The sequence below is a fragment of the Xiphophorus couchianus genome, chromosome 20, assembly GCF_001444195.1.
Source record: "Xiphophorus couchianus chromosome 20, X_couchianus-1.0, whole genome shotgun sequence".
NCBI classification, from domain to species: Eukaryota; Metazoa; Chordata; class Actinopteri; order Cyprinodontiformes; family Poeciliidae; genus Xiphophorus; species Xiphophorus couchianus.
The window spans coordinates 16352735-16375729 of record NC_040247.1 but is presented as its reverse complement, the minus strand read 5'-3'; the positions used below and the strand labels follow the sequence as shown (position 1 = coordinate 16375729).

Here is a 22995-nt window from a genome sequence, read left to right as displayed (position 1 = left end):
TTTCCAATAATTTGCTTCCTCTGTGAACAGTCATCTTCTTTAGCAATGACTTTTTGTGCATCAAAAGTTAGCATTCAAATGAGCATAAGTCTCAATTTTGAATGGAATCATGGAAATAATTTAACTTCTCCTTCATATTGTGAGTAACTGAGATGCACTTGTAAACCGGATTGTTGTGTTTTATTCAAATGAGTTCATTTGCATTAAGAGTTTTAGATTATAGCCTTGTCATAGTTTAAAATGCAGCACTGTGTTCATGTGCTGCCCCAGATCGACTCCTGATTAAAATGAATGAGTAAGCGTTAGCCAGTCTGTGGAGCGCTGGTGTCTGGGTCGGGGGTGGGAGCAGCAGGAGGAGGGGATTGCTGATGTGGGCTGGTTCAGTGAGGAGCTGCAGGACTTTCCTGCTTTCACAGGAGGCATCCGCGCCGGCAGAAGATAACTGAACCAAAGTTAGGTAAGAAATCTGCATTAAAGCTCATGAATGCATCTAAATGTCTGTTTGCTTCTTTTTTATGCTCAACACTGATGTAACTAAATTTGTCCAGAAGAATGTACTTAAATTAAAAAGAGATCTGAGATGTTTGTGGATCAATAAATGATGGTTATTCTGTTTTAATGCATGTTCAAAGTTGGCATGTTGGCTATGTTTTTTTTTTTTTTTACCAGATGAGGAAGATGAGTGAAGATGCTGGAGAGAAAATTTAAGTAAAAAAAAAACAAATCTGCTCTGATGGGGGTCAATGAAAGCGCATTGCAAGCTGGAAATGTGTTGTCTTTGTCTGTAACTGGACTCCAAAAACTCCGACCCAAATGGATGCCAGCCGAGCATCTCCTGTTGCTGTCCTCAGCTTGTGGAGGATGGAGGGTGGAGGGGACAGGGCCTGGGGGTCTCTGTAGCTTGAAAGTGAAGGACTGAAGTGTGGAAAGAGGGGGGCTAATTGCTCCCAGATGTGTGCTGAGAAAACATATGGTTTCTGATAGACACCATGATGCAGGAAAAGGAGCAGCGGGTTTGTGTGTTTGTGAGTTATGCTGGTGCACAAAGACATAAATACTGCAGTCCATTGTTTCAGTCAGAGGGTGGGATGCATAATGTGCAGATCTGTAGTTGACAGGGAAATAATCATACTTTCCATAAAGTAGTTCCAGTCTGGAAATCAAGAGTTAAGACGTTTAATGTGTGCAAAAAAGTCTGATTTATATTTTCTGTGCTTCTCCAAGGGAGCTTTAGGCTCCCATTTTTGAGTTTTTTTAGTTTCTTGGAGGACAGAAGAAAGAAAAGAGAGAGAGGAGGGGGAAGGGTTCGAGGAAATGACCAGTGAGTGTGACAGAAGGGAAATGAAGGATGTAGAGACAGAGAGGAAGAAAAGGAGGGAGGAAGGGAGAAAGGGAGGGAGGGAGGAAGAAAACTCACAGGGAGATGCGGGGGTGGGATTTAAGGGGGTCTTCTGTTTCTTTTCTTGGAATGCAGCTTTGACAGTGTCTGCCGCACCAGCGAGGAAAAAGAAAGAAAAACTCGCTGTAAGTTTTTCAGTGTCTGTGTGAGGCCGGTGAGGGGAGAGAGCGGCCGGGGGGGTTGGAAAGGTGACGGAGGGAGGAGGAGAAGAAACGGAGGAAGAAAGGGAGACAAAAGGAAAACTTTCTTGTCCTCATGCTGCTTTGTTTCCGTCTTCTCCTCAGTTAAAGTCAGTCTACCTCCCAGTGACCATGAGAGTCCTCCTCCTCATCTGCATGCCAGGTAACTGCCATGTAACATTTTACATGCATGTTTGTTGAATTTTCACACAAACTACAACATTACTCTCTGCTGTAATAGAGGCTGGCATTTACACTAAACAAAACATCAAACTTTTCTCCCTGAATCTGCAGGTTTGTCAGGATATCTTATTTATATGTTCTTAATTAGGCACTGTATGTAGCAGAAAGACTTTGTTTCCCCCTCACAAATTTTTGTTTTTGTTTTTGTTCCACTTAAATGTTTTAGACCAGAGGTGTCCAAAAATTATGTCACTTTTTGTGGGCCAAAATCGTCAGCTCAAAGCTACTCATGGGTCAAAAAAAACATTTTAAAAACTAAGTTTGCCAAAATGTTGCTGTGATAGTTTTTTTTTTTTTTAAAACTACTCAACAATAAACTGAGCACAAGCTATGTTAATTAAACAAATTATCAGATTTTTTTCTAAAACCTCAAATGATTTTTGAAACCCATCCAGTTTGCTTATTATTTTGGGCTCAGTTGAAGAAAATAGGAAAAAATAATTTGCCTGTTCTCAGTAATAAACAACAGGATCTAGGTCAGTCTTTATTTAAACATACTTACTGTATTTAGCCAAGTTTTAATACAGCACATAAAATTCGATTTGGGTGCGCCATGGTGTACTTTAGAGCATAAGTCCATGAATAGATGTGCTAGTAGTTACCATGACGACAAAACGAAAACAGAAAGCTTGGAAATTGTGACCACTTTGTGTTGCAACTAACATTTTGGTCAGCAGATTTTGATTTCCAAGTCATAGTTTTGTCCTAATTTATTCTTGAATCATGGTAAAAAAAATAAATACATAAATAAATAATTCCAGGGGCCACAAATGGCCCACTGCCCCCACTTTGAACAACCTTGTTTTAGACTACTAAACAAATTTTAAAATCAGACACAGATTATGATTTTACTTATTAAAGAAAAAAGAGCAATCCAAACTAACCTCTTGATTTACCTACAATTTTGGATATTTCACAGTTTACATTCCAGCTTCCTCCTGCTACATATTGTGCTCTTGAGCAAGGCACCCGACCCCAACTTATCCAACAGTCTGAGCATGAATGTGTCCACATAACTGGGTAAATGTGATCCCAGTGCAAAGCACTTAATTAAATTGTTGGCATGTCCACTAGCTCCTATTCAGTAAACCAAAGCTAACTCAAAATAAAAGTTTGGGGTAAGTTGAAGAGCACTGTAGGCCTTACATGCCTCAGTTAAAGTCAGTGTTTATGTCTCAATTGATAACCACAAAGAGAAAACCACTGTTGAGCAAAAAGATCACAAAGCCTGTCTCATATTTAGGGCTGGGCAATAATTCAATAACAGTATACATGGTGATAGACAGGTGATCAATGTCAGTAAATAAAACATCTGATGGAATATTCAATATTCAGTTCACAGAACATTTACTGAAAGTCAGCTAACAGTTGGTGGAATCAACTAACTAATTCATTCTTTGGTTACTTAGTAACTCACTCTGGTTACCTAGCAACAACCTGCTGAGAAACCTCCACAGCAGCAGTTTAATGTTTTGCTACTGCTTAAAAATAAAAAAACAACAGCGTGGAGAGAAAGCTGCGGATAAAGCAGGAAGTGTAACTTCATCAATCTGGTACTATTTCAGATATTTAAAACAAAAAACTAATCAATGATTATCAATATCGACTGATATGAAATGTTTGTGTTGTGATACGTTCAAATCACTCACTTTTACCAAAAATAGACTTGCTGATTCAAGACTTTGGAGAAAAATATTCAGGGAACTTATGAGACAAAACGTATTAAATTTTAAAAGAGAATTTCAAGTCATCAGTTGGTGAACTTATGCTTATATGGCAGGAAAATAAGTACACATGTAAAATGCTTTTTAAAAAAAGGATGATTTTTAAGTGACTTAATTAAAATATGGAATTAGATTTACAGCTATATTATTGCAAAAGTTTGATTGATGATCAATAGGTATCAGTTTCAAGGACAAGTATGTTTACGCAGCACCAGGATAGGACAGCTTTAATCGCTTAATAAGGAAAATCCATATTAAGGCCTTTTTGATTTATTCAGGTTATCTAAGTCCAATATTAAAATGTATGTAATGATCTGAAACATTTAAGTCTGACAAGATAGGATAAAAAACAACAATTAAATCTGTAAAGGGGGCAGATACTTTTTAGAAAACTGCACAGTCATTTTTCAGACCATTTGAAACAGTTAGGAACTATTTTCTTCTTAAAACAGGATAATGAAGCCTTTCTCATCTTTTTCTTTGATAGACTCACTACCAATTTATAATTTATTCCTAATTATGTCTCCTTCTAATTAAATTTGTTGTATAAAAGGGGGATAAATGGGTTTCTGCTTGTCTACAGTCTTCACTTTATCTCATAATAGGAGAGAGCGTGCCGTGAATAAACATCTCATAATACTTTATGACAAGGAGAAGAAGTGTTTCTAACATCTGTCTGTTTTTTAATGTTGTTTTTCCTATTTGTTTGAACCAGTTGTGCTTGCTCAGGCCCAGTACCAGGAACAGGTTCCTTTCCCTGGTGAGTTTATTCTGAGAATATTGAGTTGCGCTGTGGAATTGTTGCTGATCCGTCGCTGCCCTCTGATGTTTCACCAAGCCTCCATGGTTCTCTCTGTTGTTGTTTACCGGCCGCCCCGAAGCTGTTTTCAGTTCACTCTACTGATATACTAGATGTAAACATGCTGGAGATGAAGTCATTTAATACATCCTCGCCATAATTGTTTGCACTCTTTTTCATATCACTTTTCTTTTTGGGTTTTGATCTCACCAAATGTTTCTCTCTCTTCTAATTCACAGACTCGTATGACTATTATTCAGGTAAAATCCTCTCAATGCACTTCAGATTTTCCACTTTAGGTGTTAAAAATGATTAAATATTCGTAACTTTTTGGACCAGAAACCCAGAACCCAGAGCCTTTCCCCGGATCCTACCAGCAGCAGGTCCAGATTGAGCCTGCGGTCTTTCCGGAGAAGTCAGGTAAACCCGTTGAATCCTCATCCTGCCACCTTCGACACAAGACTTTCCTGAACACCGGCATTTCATGCTTCTTCGCTGTGTTTGGGTTCCAGATCCGACCTTTGAAACGGAGCCCACAGAGCCTGGACCGCTCGGTAAGACAGCTGCACAGCAGAGAGGACTGGAAGCTGGTTGTGGCAGAGCGAAGAACTGATTTTTATTTCGTTGTCTGATTCCCAGACTGCAGAGAGGAGCAGTATCCCTGCACCAGACTCTACTCAGTGCACAAACCGTGCAAGCAGTGTCTGAACAGCCTCTGCTTCTACAGGTAGAGACAGTTCTTAGACATAAGAGGCTCATCCCACAGTGACTGATATTACCGTGCTCCTGCTTCAGAGGAAACAAAGGAGGAAATAAATCAATGTATAACTAAAAAAAGGAAAATATTAGAAATATAATATTAAATAAATACACAATATGAACAAATTGAAAAGATAATTAAATAAAAAATGAGAACATTGGAAATAAAATGTAGAATTAAATAATAGCTCATTTAAATTAATGCTTTTGAAAATAATAAATATTAAATTATGTTACACTGCATAATCAAAAAAGTTGGGAAAGTTCTTATTTTTTATTTATTGAATGCAATATTTGGCACATGAAATACTTTATATATTTATTATTTGTTTACTGCCAGTTATGTCAGAATCAGTCATCCATAGTAGAAGATTGGACGTCTATGTTTTTAGCTGAGCTCAAAATAAAGTTCTGAACCGCATGGCATTCTGGGAGATGTAGGCGCAGGACAAGGTTTTAGCCGCTCAACCTGGCGGTCAGCTAAGCTATTTTTTTTTTTTTAACTTTATTTTATCAAGGTAAGCACAAACAGGTATGGCAATTACAATAGTGTAACTCTATAGAAGACATAGGAGAGGCAGACTTAGAAATGGAACATAAAAGCAAAAGTGATATAAAAAATAAACTACTACAAAGGAATTAAATCAGCTAAGCTAGGTTGGTGGCGTCAAGTCTCTCGCTAACAGCTCGTTACCTAGCAACGACCTGTTAGCTTAAACATTAGCAGTTTCAGGTTTTCGCCACTGTGCCTGACTTCTTAAAAATAAAAAACGACTTGCAATTAAAGGAGAAAATGAGTACAAGAGCTGGAGAGGAAGCTGTGGATAAAGCAGAAACTAGTTTGGCTAGTTTGGTTTTAAATATACGTATTTCAGATATTTAAAACAAACAAACAAACTTAGCAAAAAAGAACAACCAGTGTCGACTGATATAAAACCCACACTGTGATGAAACCAGATCAGTCAGTCTTTTTTAATATAAATGATATTTCTACCAAGCAAAGAGCTTACTATTGTAGTAGAGTAATAAACTACTCACTGACCTCACTGAATGACAGCAAGGTCCAAACACAGGAACTGTGTTATGGTCTTAAAATGCTTTAAACTGGAAACAAAAGAAATATATGGGAGAAAACAAAAAAAAATATCCATCTAACTGATTGAAGAAAAGCTAAAATGGAAAAACAAAACTCAGCCAAGATCCAGCTTTAGGGTGATCAAAGAAGGCTTACAGCTACCTGTGAGTAATATATTAAGATGAAGCCAGGCCAAGTCCCATTGTTGAAGAAAACATGGTGGTTAACATTTTCACAGATATAAATGACTGATATTGCTGCATAGAGGCAGTTTGTATCACTGTTGCCTTGTAGTAGGAGTTTCCTGGGTTCATATCCCAGCCTGGGGTTTCAAGCCTATTTATACCAGATCAGTCTGATGAATACATCTTAACACTTGAAGAGATCATGTTGCTATATACTGTATGTGAAGATGGAAATACCCTTAAAATGAGACAAATGACCTCCAACAGACCAGTGAGAAGCAGCATACTGGTTCCAAGCCAAGAAGTTTGCTTAAATGGTCAGCCCAGGCCATAATCCAATAAGACAAAGCTTGTGGGTAATTGAAAAGTAAATGTGAATGCTGCTTCCTGCCTGAATATGTTTATCTTTGCTAGAATGTAAGTAATTCCTCCTGCCAACAGTTGTTCTGTTCTTTGTTTTGTATGTGATTGATAAATGGAAAACAACCAATAAGCCTTGTTAAAAAAAAGAAAGAAAGAAAACAAAGTTCGTGGGGTTACATCAAGCATTCGGTTTCCAAGGTAGAACCAAGAAATGAAGAAACTGTGGAACGTAGTTAAATCGTCCAGAGCCAGAATGCATTTCCTAGAATTTGGTAACTCCATGAAACAAACATTTGAAGCAGCTCTTATTCTGTGAAGCTAAATTGGGGCCATAAGGTTTGTTCAAAAGAAATAAAATAAAAATGTTAGGGTGAAAGAAAAAAAAACCCTTGAAACTAAAACATAGTTTTGTAAAATTTTTTGTCATTTTTTTTAGTCAAAAATTTTTTTTTTCAGTTTGGATTTTTTTTTTTCTTTAGGACAAATTTTGGAACAAAATGTATCTCCATGTTTGTCATCTAAATATTAGTACAGTGTTTCACAGGAATGAAAACACTTTTATTTTTCCTCACATTTCTTTTCATATTGAAATTGGAGTAGAAAGTGCAATATTCCCAATGCCATTTGGTAAAAGGAAATAAAAGCCAATATGTAAGCTATATTTGGTATTTTAAACAAACTTATTTTTGAACACAGTAGCAGAAGTGAAACACAGGAAAATAAAATAATCACACAGCAACTTCCTGCTTTCTCATCATGAAGATCTAAATAAAAAAACAAAAATGTTTAATCCCCCATCTTTTAAAAGCTTTATATTTCAGCTGGAAGTAAGTAAATTATTAGCAAAGTAAATTTTTTGTGGTGTATATGTAAATGTTTAGGAAGTGAATGGAGATGTTTCTCAGTGTTTGGGTTTTGATATGTTCGACATCTGAGCTTTCTGTGTCTTTGCTCAGTTTGAGACGGGTGTACGTCATCAACAAGGAGATCTGTATGAGGACCGTGTGCGCACATGAGGAACTGCTCAGAGGTGAGTCCAGAGTTGCAGAGTAGAAAATCCTGATATCACTAACTGAACAGCAACGGCAAACTGCACAGTAATGGGATAATAAAAAGCTTATTTTTTTGCTCCAGAAATTACCCGTGTGCTCCACAGGGCTGCAACGACCTTCGTTAGTGAAACAAGTCGCATTCATCAGCAGGAACACTCAGGAAATGAGTCAGAGATCAACCACTTTTAACACAAGACAGATAAATCACCTTTTAAACCTCAGTAAAGACTATAAGTGCCTGAGCTTCATTAGACTAGAGCTTATGCTAGTTGTTTTAAATCGTGAGGTCAGCGTGCATCTAATGAAACACAAAACTACTTCCTTTAGTCCAGTGGTCCAAGTCGCCCTGCATGGTTTAGGTGTCTGTGCACTTCCAAACACCTGACGTAAATGAATTAACACGCTTCTGCTGCATTTGATGACTGCATAGAAGGTCATTCAATTATTTGAACTGAAACAGATCTAAAACATGCAGGGCAGGGGTACTTAAGGACCACTGCTGTAATCCATGCAATAAGATTTCCTTAATTCACTGTTTTAAAGAGGACCTACTATGCAAAACTCATATTTTGCATATTTTTGTACGTCCACTTGGCTCTTAACTGGTTTTAAAATCAGCTTAAAAATCCACCCAGCCGGTAAAGACATGCTGCATAGACATGAGCTAACCCCCTGCGCCACCACAGCACGCCCCACGTTTGGAGGCCTTAGTCCTCGTCGCGGACGTCGCGGGTTCGACTCCCGGTCCCGACGACCTTTACCGCATGTCTTCCCCCCTCTCCTCACCCTCCTTCCTGTCTGCCTACTGTACAAAAAAATACGAGCCACTAGCGCCGCAAAAACTCTTCGGAGAAAAAAAAAACAAACAAAAAAAATCCACCCAGCCAATTTTTTGGTATTAAGGATTTTGGTGCCTGGAAAATGAGCCGTTTCAAAAACCTCCCGATTGTTGAGTCACGCTGCGCTGTTACCTAACAACCCCAGCAAGGCTCCAGAACATTTGGTCAGCTGGTTTTACCACTGTACAATGGCTGCTGGAAAAGTTTTGTTGTTGAGTTACCATCCTGGAGCCACTTGCTGCATTCTTGATGTTTGTGAGGAGGCTCTACTTCTGTTTTTCAAAGATGTACTGTTGTATAATTGAGGATCTGTTTGCAGCCACTTTCACTCGTGAGTGCAAATGTTGAGTTGGGGGGCGTGGCCAGCAGTAGCTTAATTGGTTGTAAAAAGACAAGACGCCCAAAATAGGCAGAACTGACCAGACTCTCATTATCTACCAATTATTTTGTTTAAAAAAATGTAATGAACATGTTTTCTATTGCCCATTTAGCTATCCTAACCTATTCCAGGAAGCATAACAGGTCACTTTTATAAATTTATTCAGCTGATTATAAAAAATTATTATTAGAAATAGAAAATTGCGAAAAGATGATCAAATCAGACTAGATATTATCTGGTATCTTGAAGTTCCATTTATGGCGGGCTGGATTTGGCCCCGGGGCCTTGAGTTTGGCACGTCTTAGAGGATGAACTGACCTCTCTGCGTGTGCTTTCTTTCAGCGGATCTGTGCCGTGATCAGTTCTCTCGCTGCGGTGTGATGGCGCTGAGCGGTCAGTGCGCGTCGCTCGGAGGAAGCTGTGGGCAAAGCTGCGGCGGCTGCTGATCCGGATCGGGAACGCTGCCAGCCGGGATACCGACTCCTCTCCCCTCCTGACTCCTCCGTATGGCTCCATACTCTTGTGCGAAAAGCACTTTGAATATTTTTGTTGTTTTTAATGTCTGCCCAGTAGATCCTGTGTGTACTATGAGGGATCAACAATAACACTGACGGATATGTGAGTCACTGGTGCTATAAAACCTTTAGAGGTGCATGAAAATGAGTTTTTATGGTTTTATAAAACCATGAAAACTAATTTTATTTTTGTTTTTTATCCTTTTTTTAACATTGTGCCATAATAATCTCATATTTTGTGTTTGTACTGTACTTTTGTTGAAAAGCAGTCATTAATAGAGATGATCAGGAGAGACAATAAGATGCTGCAGAACATCAGCATGATTGGTCTAAAGGGCCGTCCAACCACCGCCTCTGTACTACTGCTTTGTAAAAATGTCACCATAAAAACTGAAAAAAATAAAATGTTTAAACTCCAGCTGGTCTGTGTGAGGTTGTGCACTTTGACTAGGCCCTTATAACATGCAAATGCTTTATATTATAGCAGAAAGGCAACTGTAAGAAAGGCTTACAGTAATCAATTATGCCACGAGAACTGATTAGTACTTCATTGCCAGAGAAAGCAAAAGAAAACAAATCCTTCATGTCCTCTAGGGGGCTCTGTAGAGACCAAACAAGAAGTAAAATGATCCATTTAAAAGAAAAAATGTGTATTAATTTAGTACATCAACAACCCAGATCTTCCCAGGCTGAATAACTGCTAAATAAAAGAATGTCAAATTAAATCAAATCAATGTGAGAATCACATCACTGCATCTACTGGATATAATGATACTTTTGTGCTTTAAAAATATTCAATTCCCAATTTTTGTTTTTCTATATTTATTCAGATCCTGTACAGAAAAAAAAAATCCAGACTTTTAAAGACTGCATAGGAATCCTGCAGGTAGGTCAGTAGTTTGTGTGAAAGATGTAATAAAATACAAACCGTCAGGAGTACAAATTCACCTTTTATTGTAAATTATCAGGGTGATCTTTTAGCTCTTTTTAGCTTTTCCTCTTCTTATTCCAACTCATGCAAGTATTTGTCCAATTTTAGATTTTACACATAAACCAAACCAGGCAGTTCACATTTTTATCTTATGTACTAATGTAAAGTATTAAGATACTTATTTTATTTATTTATCCTAACAAAGATGATGTTTGTTACAAATAGCTAAAAGAGAAACCCTGCTGTTCTGGACCTGTGATAAAAATCATCCCCACAGCATGATGCTGCCACTCCTACATTTCTTCTTGCACTCTCCAGAAAACATGGCTTTCATGTTTATTTAAACTCAAATGTGACTGATGTAATTCGTCGTCAGTCTGTCAGTGTTCGTACAGCAAGAAAAAAAAGCACACGTGGACAATAATACTGACTTCTAAGAAAATAATGCAGTAAAGTAATAAAAATCAGGTTTTCAGTTATAAAATAGGGTTTTATCTAACATTAGATAACTAATTAAATCTGCCTCTAAGAGAACAAACAGAGCACTTCACTTAATGGTGCTTTAAATACAAATTCTTTGTCCTTTAATAGCTGCAAATAATATCCAAAATTTAAAATCCTGCACAATGTCCAAACCCGGCAGAGAAATCCTGTAACGATTTGAAGTTTTTCATAAAAACCAGCAGAAAGTTTAGGACCGATTCCAGACGTTTAAGGAGCGATTAGTGGTCTGCTGGAGGTTTTAAGGCGTTTTCACGTTTGTGCTTCATTTGGTCGTTGGTTACTGCTCTAAGCATCAGGGAAGCACCTCAAGAATCAAAAATTAGTTTTCACAGCCACAGTAAGCTGCTGTTTAGAGTCACAGTACGGATTAATTTGAGTTTGAGTTTTTACATTGTTTTCCCTGAAGTAGTTTCTTCCTCTGAGCTGCGTCTCATTTGGACAGCAGCGATGCTGGGAGAGACGGCTGCCGTCGCTTAATCTCCTGCTGCAGCTGCTCCTTCAGAGTGGAAACCTGAAGTGAGAAACAAAGATGTTACATTTTAATCTGAATGACTGATCACATGACTATAATCTGTAATCCATCTTGGAGTGGGAGACACAGGGAAGAGAGGGCCGCTTTTACAGACTCCATTATGATTAAACAGCATCTTTATTAGACTTTAACGCATTTAAACAAAAATAAACGACTAAAATTCCTAGATAACGTAAAGTATTACTAGATAAAGTACCTAAGAAGGAGTTTGAGATACAAATAAAGTGCTTTGAAATGTGATACACTCCACATTTTATTATGTTACATCCACAATATTCAATGTTGCCACGAAGTAGTGCATCATTTTAAAGTGGAAGAAATAAATGGTTTTGGGTTTAGTCTTGATAATTCATTCTCAGGGAGTCTGTGTTGTTTGCACACTGAAAAGTTGATCAGTGAGTGAATTATTTCCTAGTTTTGTTGTCTTTCTATGTTAAAGTTCCCAACTGCAGCTAATTTATTATACCCTGTTTTAGTCATCGTCCCAACTGGGAAGCATTTAGTGTCACCTTTACTTGATGAATCTGATCAATGATTGGTTCTGTGGTATCACTTACAGATAATGTGTGATTTCCAGAACAGTTCTGAAACACAGGTTTTATATTTCTGGGTTTCAGTGTCTGGAAAGAGCAGGGTAGCTGAAAGTGGCAGAAAGTTTACAAAGCAGGAACATTGAGGATCCGTTAGATTTTACAACATAATCTTTACCCAGCTTTACAGAGTTTAGAGGCTGGTTCAGCCCATTAGACATCTGTTATGTTTCTTTTTAAGCCGTTTTAGCAACGTGTCAGGTTGGACTGTGTATTCTTTTATTTTTGGAGAAGCAGCTGCTGTGCTTTTGTGGGTCCTGCATAAATATATTTGCAAACAAAACAACTATTTTCTGTGGAAAACAATGAAGACGCCCTTGCCCACCTGCTCCTCCAGGCCTTTGACCCGGTGGCGGTGAGCTCGCTCCCTGGTGCCCAGCGTCCGCTCCACGTCCCGGAGACTGCTCCTCATCTTCTCAGCCTCCCGCTGGACCTCGTCACGCTGCTGCACCAAACTCTCACACAGACTGTGTGAGTGCTCCATGTCAGCCAGCTGAGTCTGCTCAGGAGAAAACGCACAGGGAGGGTAATGTGAAGTCAAAAAGACAGAAAACACAACGTCCATTTACCCATGAAATGATCCAACTAATCCACACAGAGTGTTTTTATCGATGACCTATTTTACTTCCTTGAGGTTAGGAATGGGCTATAAAAAAACATGTTTATTAAACTTTTTTGTACAAAATAATTCTTAGATAATGAGATTTTAGTCTGATTTTAGTCTGAGCTGCTTTGGGTTGCTTGGGTTGCTAGGTGACAGGCTTTGCTGTCCTGGTGTTGCTAGGTAACGGCACATACGTTTAACGTGACTCTGGTTTTTGAAACAGCTCATTTTCCAGACACAAAATAACATTAACTTGTTGCCAAACAACAACTCAGTGTTTTAAAAGCATCTGGGATTTTTTTTTTTAGAAGCATTTAAGATCCAAATGGAAGCAAAAAAACATCCAAAATGTACAATTTAAATAATTATTTCATCATGAAAGTGAGGTTGACCGATGCAATGAATTAATTGCTCAAAAATTAAATTTTGTCACATCAAACTGATGTCTAAATTGTTTGATAAGATAAAATAAAATGTTTTGCCACAAGGAATCTTATTCCCACACTTCCATTGTTTCTAAAATATTGTTTGCTTGTTTTCAGTTGAATTGTACAGGATCTACTGTCATTAAAGGGCGGTGTCTAAACTTTCTCTTTCCCCCTGCACACAGAAAGTTTTTAGATTCAATACTAATTGTCTTTTTGAGGTTCCTTTGACTGCTATTGTTTTTCCCTCACAAACATTTCTGCACCCCGGGAAACGTTTGACTAAATAAGGAAATGTCTGAGGCATTAAATCTCCTTGACATCAACAACTTAATAGATCCTGAATTCCACTAAAACTTCCTGCAGTTTTGTTCCCATTCACTTGTTTGTGGCCTTTCTGTGGTGGGTTTAAAAAAAGAAAAAGAAGTTAATATGACTTAAAATGACAGGAATTAAACTCAGTTTCTGGAAAATGTAAAAATGTTTTTGTGCACACTGCAAGGAAAAACAAGTCTTCCCTTTTAAACATGGGTGATATTGATCTCAGATGTCTGCTTACATGGGACATTAAAGCTCTTCTTTTGCTGCGTTTTCACAGCAAATTGTGAGTGGATAATTATACGCCACACAAGTATAAAAAGCTGATGTAAGAATGCAGATTTTTCTTAATGTCGAACATGTGTTTGCTTTTCCTTAGCCAGCTGAGATTTCCACTAGAGCTGTGCGATAAATCGATTTTATCATTTAATCATATTTTTGGTGAAGAATAAATTTTTGGAAAATCTGGATTTTTTTTTTCCACCAATGCACTTTTTGAGTTTTGATCATTCAGAGAGATGTGAGCACGCCGTGGGCGGCCATCTTGTTTCACAAGCATGTTTTACAGCTTCAGTTTATTTGGACTTTAAATTCAAGTCGAATCTTTAGAATATCAGCAGATTTTTTTTCTTCTTTAATTATGAGAATATAGTAATAAGTAGTTACTTTATGAGTACTTCAGCACAAAAAAATTAAATTACACAAGCTTTTTTGTCATTAAAACAACTTTTTTCTTGTAATTTTAAGACTGTCTTTTGCTAAAATTGTGCCTTTATTCTGATAATATGACTGTTTTCTTGTAACATTTCATGTCGCCTGGCCTTAATACCCCATAATACACATCACAGTAGAATTGACTGAAATAAAAGCCATTTTCTGAAAATATTTCCAGTCATTTGTAATTTCTTATTTAGAAAAGGAAGCATGAAAAACAAAATCAATTAAAAATCTGAAAGTGGCTCTGGTATGACAAATATTTGAGATTTAATTTCTATACCAGGTCACCCAGCCTTTCCTCCTGCAGTCATTGCCAAACAGCAGTTTGGTGAAGCTTTATTCTGCTTCCTTGTCTCATTTCTGATTTATCTGTTTTTGCGCCTCATCCTCACCTGAAGCATCAGTATTTGCTGCTGCGCCTCCTGAAGTTCCTGCTCTGCCGTGTTCAGCGAGCGATCCAGACGGCTCCTCTCAGCAGAAAGCCGCATGCTGCCCTCCTCGGACTTCAGCTTTTGACGTTCGACCTGACGTGGTCCATGTTTAGTTTCAGAAACACGAACACCACGTCTTCAGATTTGTAGGGGAAATGAACCGGAACTTGCCTTATCCAGCGTGTTCCTCAGTGCGTTCTTGTCTTTCTCCAGCCTCACCGCCTGCCTCTCTGAATCCTTCTTCTCCGTCTCCAGCAGAGCCACCGCTCTCTGCAGCGCGCGCAGCCGCTCCTCTACGACGGCCCGCTCCGTCTGGACCAGCTGGGCGCACCGCTGAGCCTCCACAAGGCTGGCCGATCGCTGACGCAGAGCCTGAGAGGAGAAAACAGACTTGTACTTCTTCTGAAGAAACTCTGTCACTCGCCTTCATTAACCATAAAATTGTCCAAATTGAATTTACAAAAATAAATTTGCTTAATAGAAGAACGTCGCTCAATAAAAAGCATTTGAGTCACATGATCAACAACCGGATGTTACTACTGGCAAAAATGACAAAGGAGACGACAGGAAGTGGTAAGAGGATGGTGGTTTGTTTTTGGGTTTTTTTGGACAGCTGGCTCCACCAGAGCTCTGGACAATTCATAAAAAGTTGTGCGTCATTTGAACTTGAATCCATTGCTCTTCTGTAAACTACAGTTTCTCCAAATCACCGCATAAATAGTCCCTCCCAAGTCTAAGCGACTTGTCGCTCCAACGCCTGAATCAGATGCCGACGTCTTCTTAGACTGAAAATGGCTGAATTATGAATATAATCTCATGTGTTTACATTCATTGCTGCCATGATTTTTAATGCTTTATCATGTGAACAAGCTTTTTCACATCTGATTTTTATTTCATTTCTCATTTAATGGAAACAGGGCAATTGTGAAGTTGTGTTTTTTTGACATGAGGAGAATACGAACAAGGATTGGTGCCATTTGTAACAGAAACCCAGCTAATCTCTCTGACCTCCTGAGTGCTGCTGAGCTCGGCCTCCAGCTCTTCTCGCCGCAGCTCGCTCTGGCTCAGCTCACTCTGCAGGTTCTGCACGCGCTCAGTAAGGGCAGCCATGTTTCTCTTCCCTTCAGCCAGAGCTGCCCGTGCTTCATCCAGTCGCTCCTAATCAAAGCAAAACATCCATCAAATTACAATTAACTTTTTATTCACAGGCAGCCTTCCTTCAATCTGGCCCACAAACCTGCAGGAGCCTCTTGTCCTGCTCAGCCGAACCGAGCGTCTTCTGCAGGGCGAGCAGACGGCTCTGCGTGCTGCTGTGGGAGGCCGTCACCTCCTGGAGGGTCTGGCTGAGGGAGGCGACCTTTTCCTTAAGAGCAGATTCGCCTTCCTGAGCTTTCAGCAGGTTCTGACTCAGCCTGTCAACGTCCCTCTGCAGCTGGGAAACACGAGCTTCTCTCTCTGCAACCTGCAGCAGGTAGAAGACACAAAAGCAATCCATGAACCGCGTTTACTTTCTGAAAAAGTCTTGAATTGTCAGTGATTTAGTTTAACATTTCTTGAAATCTACATGTTCCCGCTGTCATTAAAAAACACCTACAGAATGGGAATATATTGAATAGACAGGAAGCTCTGATTATGGATTAAGGTTTGTATGCTGGAAACATGAGTGAACACCATGGACACTAACATGAAGATGGATTTCTTCTCCTCCAGAAATAATAGTATCTCTGCTGTAAATGTTTTTTGCTCCAGGATTATGAAACAATTACAATATTGACTTTAAAAGAAAGAACAACTCAAGGTTGAGGGAAAACACAAAACCTTACCAAGTATTTTTGATCTAGTTTCTGGTGCAAATATACAAAATACACTTGAATTAAGAGTCAGGCATAAAAAATGTAGAGAAAATGAGTAAAAAGCAGCCAAATTCTAAATATTTTTCCTCTTTTTTTATATTTAAATAGGAAATGTGCAGAGAAAGATGGAGGGAAGACATCCATGCCCGCTCCATTGAGTGCCAGACTTGGAGACGGACTGATAAAGACGTTTAAAAATCAGACAGAAAACGTCTCTCCTTTCAAAGAAACTACAGAGAAACTATGCATGGTGTAAAACGTTTGCGTTGCGTCGGACTGTAAAGCTGCTTCCGGCGGTTTCAGAGTTGCAGATGCGTTTCTTTTTTTTGCAGACCTGTTTGATCAGAGCGTCGTGGCGCTGCTGGGACGCCTGGCTCTCGGCCTCACGGTCCCCCACACTCAGCTTCAGTCTCTGTAGCTCCCCGTCCAGGCTTCGCCTCCCCAGCTCCACCCTGGTGGCCCGAGCCTCGGCTGCCTCTAGCGCCTCCCGCAGGCGCTTCCTCTCCGCCTCCAGACGCACCTCAGCGGCCCGCTGCTTGTTCAGCTGATCCTGCAGAGGAGCGGGGTGCACAGAGTTCACGTTGGTACGGTTTGCTTCATCCTGGGCTGCGTTGTGTCTGCTCCTCCTGTGGTGCAGGAGGTGAATCATTGTGGAAGGTGTTGGCAGTAGAGGGGGACATCTGTTGTTATTTCAACTCCTGACAGCTCACTTTAATAAATCCACTGTTGAGTGCAGCCATATGGCGACGGCAGATCGCCCGTGATCCCTCGCTGTGAGAGAGATTGCGTAAAGAAGAGCGTGTACCTGGGTGTGCTTCTTATCCGCCTCTGAGGACTGCAGCGATCGCTCCAACTCCTTCACCCGGTCGGAGAGAGCTCTCCTTTCTCTGTCTCCTCTCCTCACCGCCTCCTCCTGCTGCTGCAGCAGGATCTGAGTGGTGGTCAGACGCTCATCCAGCCCACGCTTCACTGAATGAAACATCGCAGGACTTGACCAACTCTGAGCATTATTTCATCTTAAAGGTGCTTCCTTGAACAGGTTAGGATAGGTCTATACAAAACATGTTTATTACATTTTTCGCACAAAATCCTTCTTAGATAATTAGATTTTAGTCAGTTCAGTTCTGCCTATTGGGAGCTCCTTTCACAGCGAGCTGTTTCTGGGCCTCCTGTCACTTTAAATCCAAATGAGCTGCTGTTGGCCACGTCCCCAACTCAGCTACACATGAGCCACATTTAAATAATGGTACGTGTTTGAAAAGCAGAAGAAAAGCCTCCTGCACAACCAACAATCTGAATGGTAAATCAACCACAAAGCTCTTCTCTTTTTCCAGCAGCCATTGTACGGCACATAAAGGCCTTTAAATGCATTGCAAATATTGTGCAAAAATACTTAAGTGATTAAATAAAAAATCTGTAGAATGTGTAAATTTTTTATCTGATTAATCATGAGAATAATCAATAGATTCATTATTGATTCATTATATTCATTATTTTTATATTCAAACCTTCTTGCAGCTCCTGCAAAGAGCTCTGCAGCAGAGAGAAGCGACTCTGAGCAGAGCTGCGTTCCCCCTTCAGCTCCTCCAGCTCCCGCTGCAGGACCCCCAGCTGGCAGCGAGCATCATCCTGCAAAATCAGCAAAGCCAAATATTTCCAAGGAATTAAAAAGTAATAATAATTCATAAGGTTTTGGTGTTGTGCTGCAGGTGTGTTACCCTTTCTCTTTGTGCATCTCGCAGCTCCTGGAGGAAATCTCTGAGGCCACTTCTCAGTGAATCTGGGTCGAGTTCAGACTGAGGCAGCGGCGTGTCGCCTCTCTCTGGAGAAACGGCACCAGAACCCAACGTGTTGTCCGGCGTGCTTCCTCGAAACTCTGCTTCAGTCACAACCAGAGTTAACTTCACTTTGTGCTGCAACATTTTGTGAAAATAAATCAACTTATTCCTGCACTGCTCAGCAAATTTACAATAAGATCTCACTAAATATTGACCTGTTTCTGTGTAAACCACCAACCTACGATGCAACAAATGATTATATAAGTTACATTCGCCTTTAGTTTGATCACTCTTAAGTTTTTTGGTTTTCATGGACAAATAGTACCTAGAGTGCACAGAGCTCAGGCTCAAAATTGATGCCTAAATTAATAAAAATTATTGGCGTTGTTGTAGACCGGACGATAAACCAATAACAATAGATAATACATGTAATATAATTGTTAATAATTTCACTGAACTTCAATTAGAACACCCCAGGCGCTCAACATCTCACAGTCAGATAAGCAAAGTTGGTGGCATTAACTAACTCTCTCACTCTTTGGTTGCCTAGCAACAACCTGCTGAGTGACATGTGCAGCAACAGTTTCAGGATTCGTCACAGTGCTTCATATTTGCTTAAAAATGAAAAAAAGACTGGCACAAAGGGAAAACTGGATAAAACAGGAGCGGCTACGTAATAGTTTGGTAGTTTTTCAAATATTTAAAACATTTGAAATGTTTTGATTATTTCAAATATTTAAAACATATATTTGAAATATATGTTTCAAATTATCAATACCGACTGATATGAAATGTTTATATCGTTTTTCAGCCATGTCGCATGTCGTTGTAATTTCTTCTGGTAACGCTGAACATTTCCCAGCACATTAACAAGACAACAAACTTTACTCAAGTGACCAGAACATGTTGTCTGTTGACCTTTAGGTGGCGACAGTGAGGAGCGCAGCGGCGAGATGCTGTGGTGGCGTGACACGCTGGCCGGTGACGTGGAGCTGCTGCCGGGGCTCCGCCCCCTGCAGCCTCTACCGCTGGCCCCGATGCCCAGCGTCCGGGTCAGGGCAGACTGGAGACCGCTCAGCCGAAACTCCAGATCCCTCCTGGCGGCCTCGGCCCGGGTGAGCTCGGCTTCAGTGGCGGTCAGCCGGCCCTGCGCCTCGCTCAGCTGCAGGCCGGACAGAGCGGCGGCATCGTGGGCGGCCTGAGCGCGCAGCGACAGGTTCTTGGCTTCGTCCTGGAGCTTCTTCTCGCAGCCGCGGGCGTCCTGCAGCTGAGCCGTTAGCTCTCTCTCACAGCTGCGCCAGCCGGACTCGGACTCTGTCAGACGTCTCTGGGTCAGGGCGAGCTGGCACATAGCTAAACATTAACACGCCGCTGAGAGGACAGAGAGAAGCAGTAAAACACACCGTCCTCACCTCCTTCTTGATGGACTCTCTGGTTGTTTCAGCTTCAGTGAGCTTCTGCTTTAGGGAGAAGACCTCCTTCCCTCGCTCCTCCTCTCTTTGCTCCTCCAGAACCAGACGAGTCTGCAGCTCTTCCACTTCCCTTCCTCTCTGCTCCTTCTCTGCATCCACAACCTTCAACTGGAGCAACGATAACAATGTCCCAAAAACTGTGATTTACAGGATATCCTGCAAACTGAACCTTTAAAGCAGACCTATTATGTAAAAGTTACATTTTGCAGATTTTTATACGTCCATTTGCACATCCGTTGGATTGTGAGTCCAATATTTTTATTTGTAATAACAGCACAGTATTTTCTGCTACAGCCTTGTACCGTATATTGCAAGACTGCATGGTCAGCAGCAGTTTGTTAGGATTTAAAGTGACAGAAGACTAAAACAGGTCATTCTTAAAAGGCCTTAAAACAGGCAGAACTGACCAGACTAAAATCTAATTATCTAAAAATGATTTTGTGCAAAAAATGTAGTGAACATGTTTTGTAAAGCCAATAGACCCTGTTCAAGGAAGCAAAATAAAACAAAATTTCTACGATGGAGATCTTCTGACCTGTCTGCGGAGCTCCTGCAGCTCCCGCCGAGCCTCCAGGCGTGACCTTTCGACCTCTCTCAGACAGCTGCGCAGCTCGGTCACTTCCTTCTGAGACGACAACAGGTTCTCCTCCAGCACAGCCAGCCTCTGCTCCTTCTCCTCACACTGTCGCTTCACACTAACACACACACACACACACACACACATTGAGAAACACACACCCTTCCCTCTGCAAACACACCTGTCTCCACTCCCCCACCTGATCCTCTCCGTCTCCGCGCTGCGCAGCGCTCCTCTCAGCTGAGCGTTGGACTGGCTCAGAGCGTCCCTCTCCTTCGTGACGTCGCTGAGGCTGCGCCGCAGCTCCGTCGCATCCCTCCTGCAGTTCTCCGACGCCTCCTGAGTCTGGCTCAGACGGCGTTCGGCCTCCAGCAGGCTCCGCCTCCCCTGGTCTCGGCTCTCCTCCGCCGCTGACAGGGATGCCCTGCACTGCTCCAACTGGAGAAACAACGAACACGTTCCTTCATCGTCACGACAACCAGTCACCTGTCAGTTGATGCAGGTTTCTCACAGGAGTGTTTAACATTTTCAGCAGTTTGCGAAGCCTTGTATTTAAAATATCAAGAAACAATAGTCCTCAAGTACCAAAGCAAAATACGTAAGTATGAAAAAATTAAATCTGCATTGCACAAAAGTAGGGAAAGCCGAATTATTACAAATATATCAATAAAGTATCAATATTCCCAGCAGCTGTTCCTGCTGTGAAACATTTTGTCAGTATCACAATTTGTTTCAATTATTAACTTTAAACAACTGTGGTGATTTAAAGATAGTAAGTTTTCAGTTTAAAATCTTGCAGAGCTGCAACTACAAATTATTTTACCACTGAATTATTCTGACAATAAGTCGGTAAAAAAAAAAAATTGGCACATTTTGAAGAATTATTATTTAACAACTTAAGCTTTTTTGAATGAGATATTAAAAATACATAAAAACGTGAATAAACAAGTAATTGGATTCGATAAACATTTTATTGCCTAAAATGCAATAACTGCATTCTTTTTGATCGTTTGTAGCAAAGGAAGCATCTGCAATTAAAAAAATACTTCCAACATCAACATGAGTTCAGCCCTTTCTGCTCAACGTACCATCAATACAGTGTAGGTTTAAGAATAATAATAGTAGTTACTATTATTATATTGCAATTTATTTGTCAGCACCTTTTAAAACACCCAAGGACACTTTACATTAAAAAGACAAATTAAACAGTAAAAAAGTGTCTAGAAACACACAAAATAACTAAAAATGTAAGTGTGAAGGCTAATTTAAACAGATGAGTTTTGAGTTGTGATGGATCCGTTAATTATTTTTTGGATTAACCGATTAATAACTGGATGGCAAAAGGTGCTTCATGTACTTTCTTTGCAGAACTGGAACAAAGTGAAACTGAGGAAACTTCCTGTTTGTGCCTGACCAGCACTTTTCTACATGGGTTTTCTTCTGCGTTGTGTCATTTACCTCTTTGAGAGCGACGTCGGCTCGCGAGCTCAGATCAGTGCAGAGTTCCTGCAGACCGTGGAGTTCCCTTTGATGAGCCGATGTCGCTTCGTCCAGCCGAGAGCGAAGCTCCAACATCTCACTGGTCAGAGCTCCAACTCTAATCTGAAAAAAAAATAAAATAAAACAATCTTTTTTAGTCTGTGTACTTCCAGATTGAAACAGCAGTCAGGCTGAAATGAATAATCGGACTGGTTGCGACAAATCAATTAATGAAATGTTTTACTAATTGATTAATAGCAAGCTGGACTATATGGACTCCACAAAAGGCATTTTGCTGAAAGAAGAACATACTCAGAGCAGTAATTCAGCCAAAACTGTAAAAAGAATATGAAGTTATGTTGTCTGTAAATATGTTCCACCCAAAACTCCTCAGGGTGAATAGTTTTAGCTTCACCCGGTTCAAATTCTGCAAACAAAATCTCCTGAGAAGCTAATCAGTTTATCCAAAAATAGTCAACAGATCAGACCTATTGATGATCTGTTGCAGAAAAGGCCTGAGCCCTTCACATGCTGATGTTAGGAGTCTTACTTAGCTGCAGATGCAAAAAGAATGCTGCTGTTGCGTTATAGAAAATTATAATTTTCTGATTTAAAAGGAATTTGTTTATTTACATTTTTTTATGTATTTCTAGTGTTGTATAAAAAAGACTTCGATGAAAAATCTGCAAAATGTACCAATTTCTTAATCCAAGTAATCGATGAATCGTAATCAGTTAGTAAAATAACCACTAGCTGTAGGAGCAACTGGAGATAAATGGAGACAGAATCCGTCACCTCCTCCTGCTCTTTGAGTTGAGCTGCTTCTCTGGCCGTCCGCTCGGCCTCCAGAGCTGCAGCCGACAGCTCCGCCTGCAGACTGGACACTCTGTCACACAACACCGCCTTCTCCGCCTCCTTCAGCGAGAGCGCCTACGGAGGAACAGTTAAACAGCTCACTTAGATCAGGCGCACCAACTCGTTTCTATTTTGGGCCACATCAAGATCATAAATGTTCTCCAGCGTTGATTGTGTCAGAACGTATTGATAAAACCCATTAAGAAACTATTAAAATATTAATTAATAGCTGTCTCATTCGATATGCGCTTAAAATTACATATACAATGAACATCATTTATCAGTCCTTTCAGGATTTTACAATTGTTTTTATAATTTTTTGCAATAAAAATTTAATTTAGAAATATTTGCACTCATGTATGACGGTAAATGTGACTCTTTGTTACATCGATAACAAACTATAACTTGGCATCAGGTT

The 22995-nt window shown here is 40.1% G+C and overlaps 2 protein-coding genes across 7 annotated transcripts in view; one reads left to right on the top strand and one right to left on the bottom strand.

The window, feature by feature from the left end:
* The first annotated feature begins 362 nt into the window (after positions 1-362).
* mfap2 (microfibril associated protein 2) lies at positions 363-9929 on the top strand. 2 transcript variants are annotated; one of them, XM_028002324.1, is made up of 9 exons: positions 363-457; positions 1684-1741; positions 4261-4305; positions 4584-4604; positions 4684-4764; positions 4857-4898; positions 4984-5071; positions 7683-7756; positions 9339-9929. In XM_028002324.1, the coding sequence occupies exons 2-9, from the start codon at positions 1711-1713 to the stop codon at positions 9440-9442; spliced, it is 486 nt and encodes a 161-aa protein (XP_027858125.1). In that variant the 5' UTR covers positions 363-457; positions 1684-1710; the 3' UTR covers positions 9443-9929. The 2 variants fall into 2 exon arrangements, with proteins under 2 accessions (XP_027858125.1, XP_027858123.1); XM_028002322.1 differs by lacking the exon at positions 363-457 and adding an exon at positions 926-1524.
* Positions 9930-10441: 512 nt separating this feature from the next.
* crocc (ciliary rootlet coiled-coil, rootletin) overlaps positions 10442-22995 on the bottom strand; it is a 33640-nt gene continuing 21086 nt past the window's right edge. For 2 of the 5 annotated variants that reach the window (XM_028002320.1, XM_028002318.1), the window contains exons 22-37: positions 22518-22652; positions 21702-21845; positions 20443-20681; positions 20202-20361; positions 19607-19774; positions 19113-19536; positions 18135-18295; positions 17925-18045; positions 17222-17385; positions 16751-16966; positions 15801-16025; positions 15572-15721; positions 14735-14935; positions 14525-14656; positions 12394-12567; positions 10442-11457 (exon numbers count right to left, since the gene is read on the bottom strand). In XM_028002320.1, the coding sequence (XP_027858121.1) occupies positions 11377-11457; positions 12394-12567; positions 14525-14656; positions 14735-14935; positions 15572-15721; positions 15801-16025; positions 16751-16966; positions 17222-17385; positions 17925-18045; positions 18135-18295; positions 19113-19536; positions 19607-19774; positions 20202-20361; positions 20443-20681; positions 21702-21845; positions 22518-22652 (2895 nt within the window). In that variant the 3' untranslated portion in view covers positions 10442-11376. Of the gene's footprint in view, positions 11458-12393; positions 12568-14524; positions 14657-14734; positions 14936-15571; positions 15722-15800; positions 16026-16750; positions 17043-17221; positions 17386-17924; positions 18046-18134; positions 18296-19112; positions 19537-19606; positions 19775-20201; positions 20362-20442; positions 20682-21701; positions 21846-22517; positions 22653-22995 lie in introns of those variants that run through there. The other 3 variants (XR_003593562.1, XM_028002319.1, XM_028002321.1) reach the window with 3 other exon arrangements.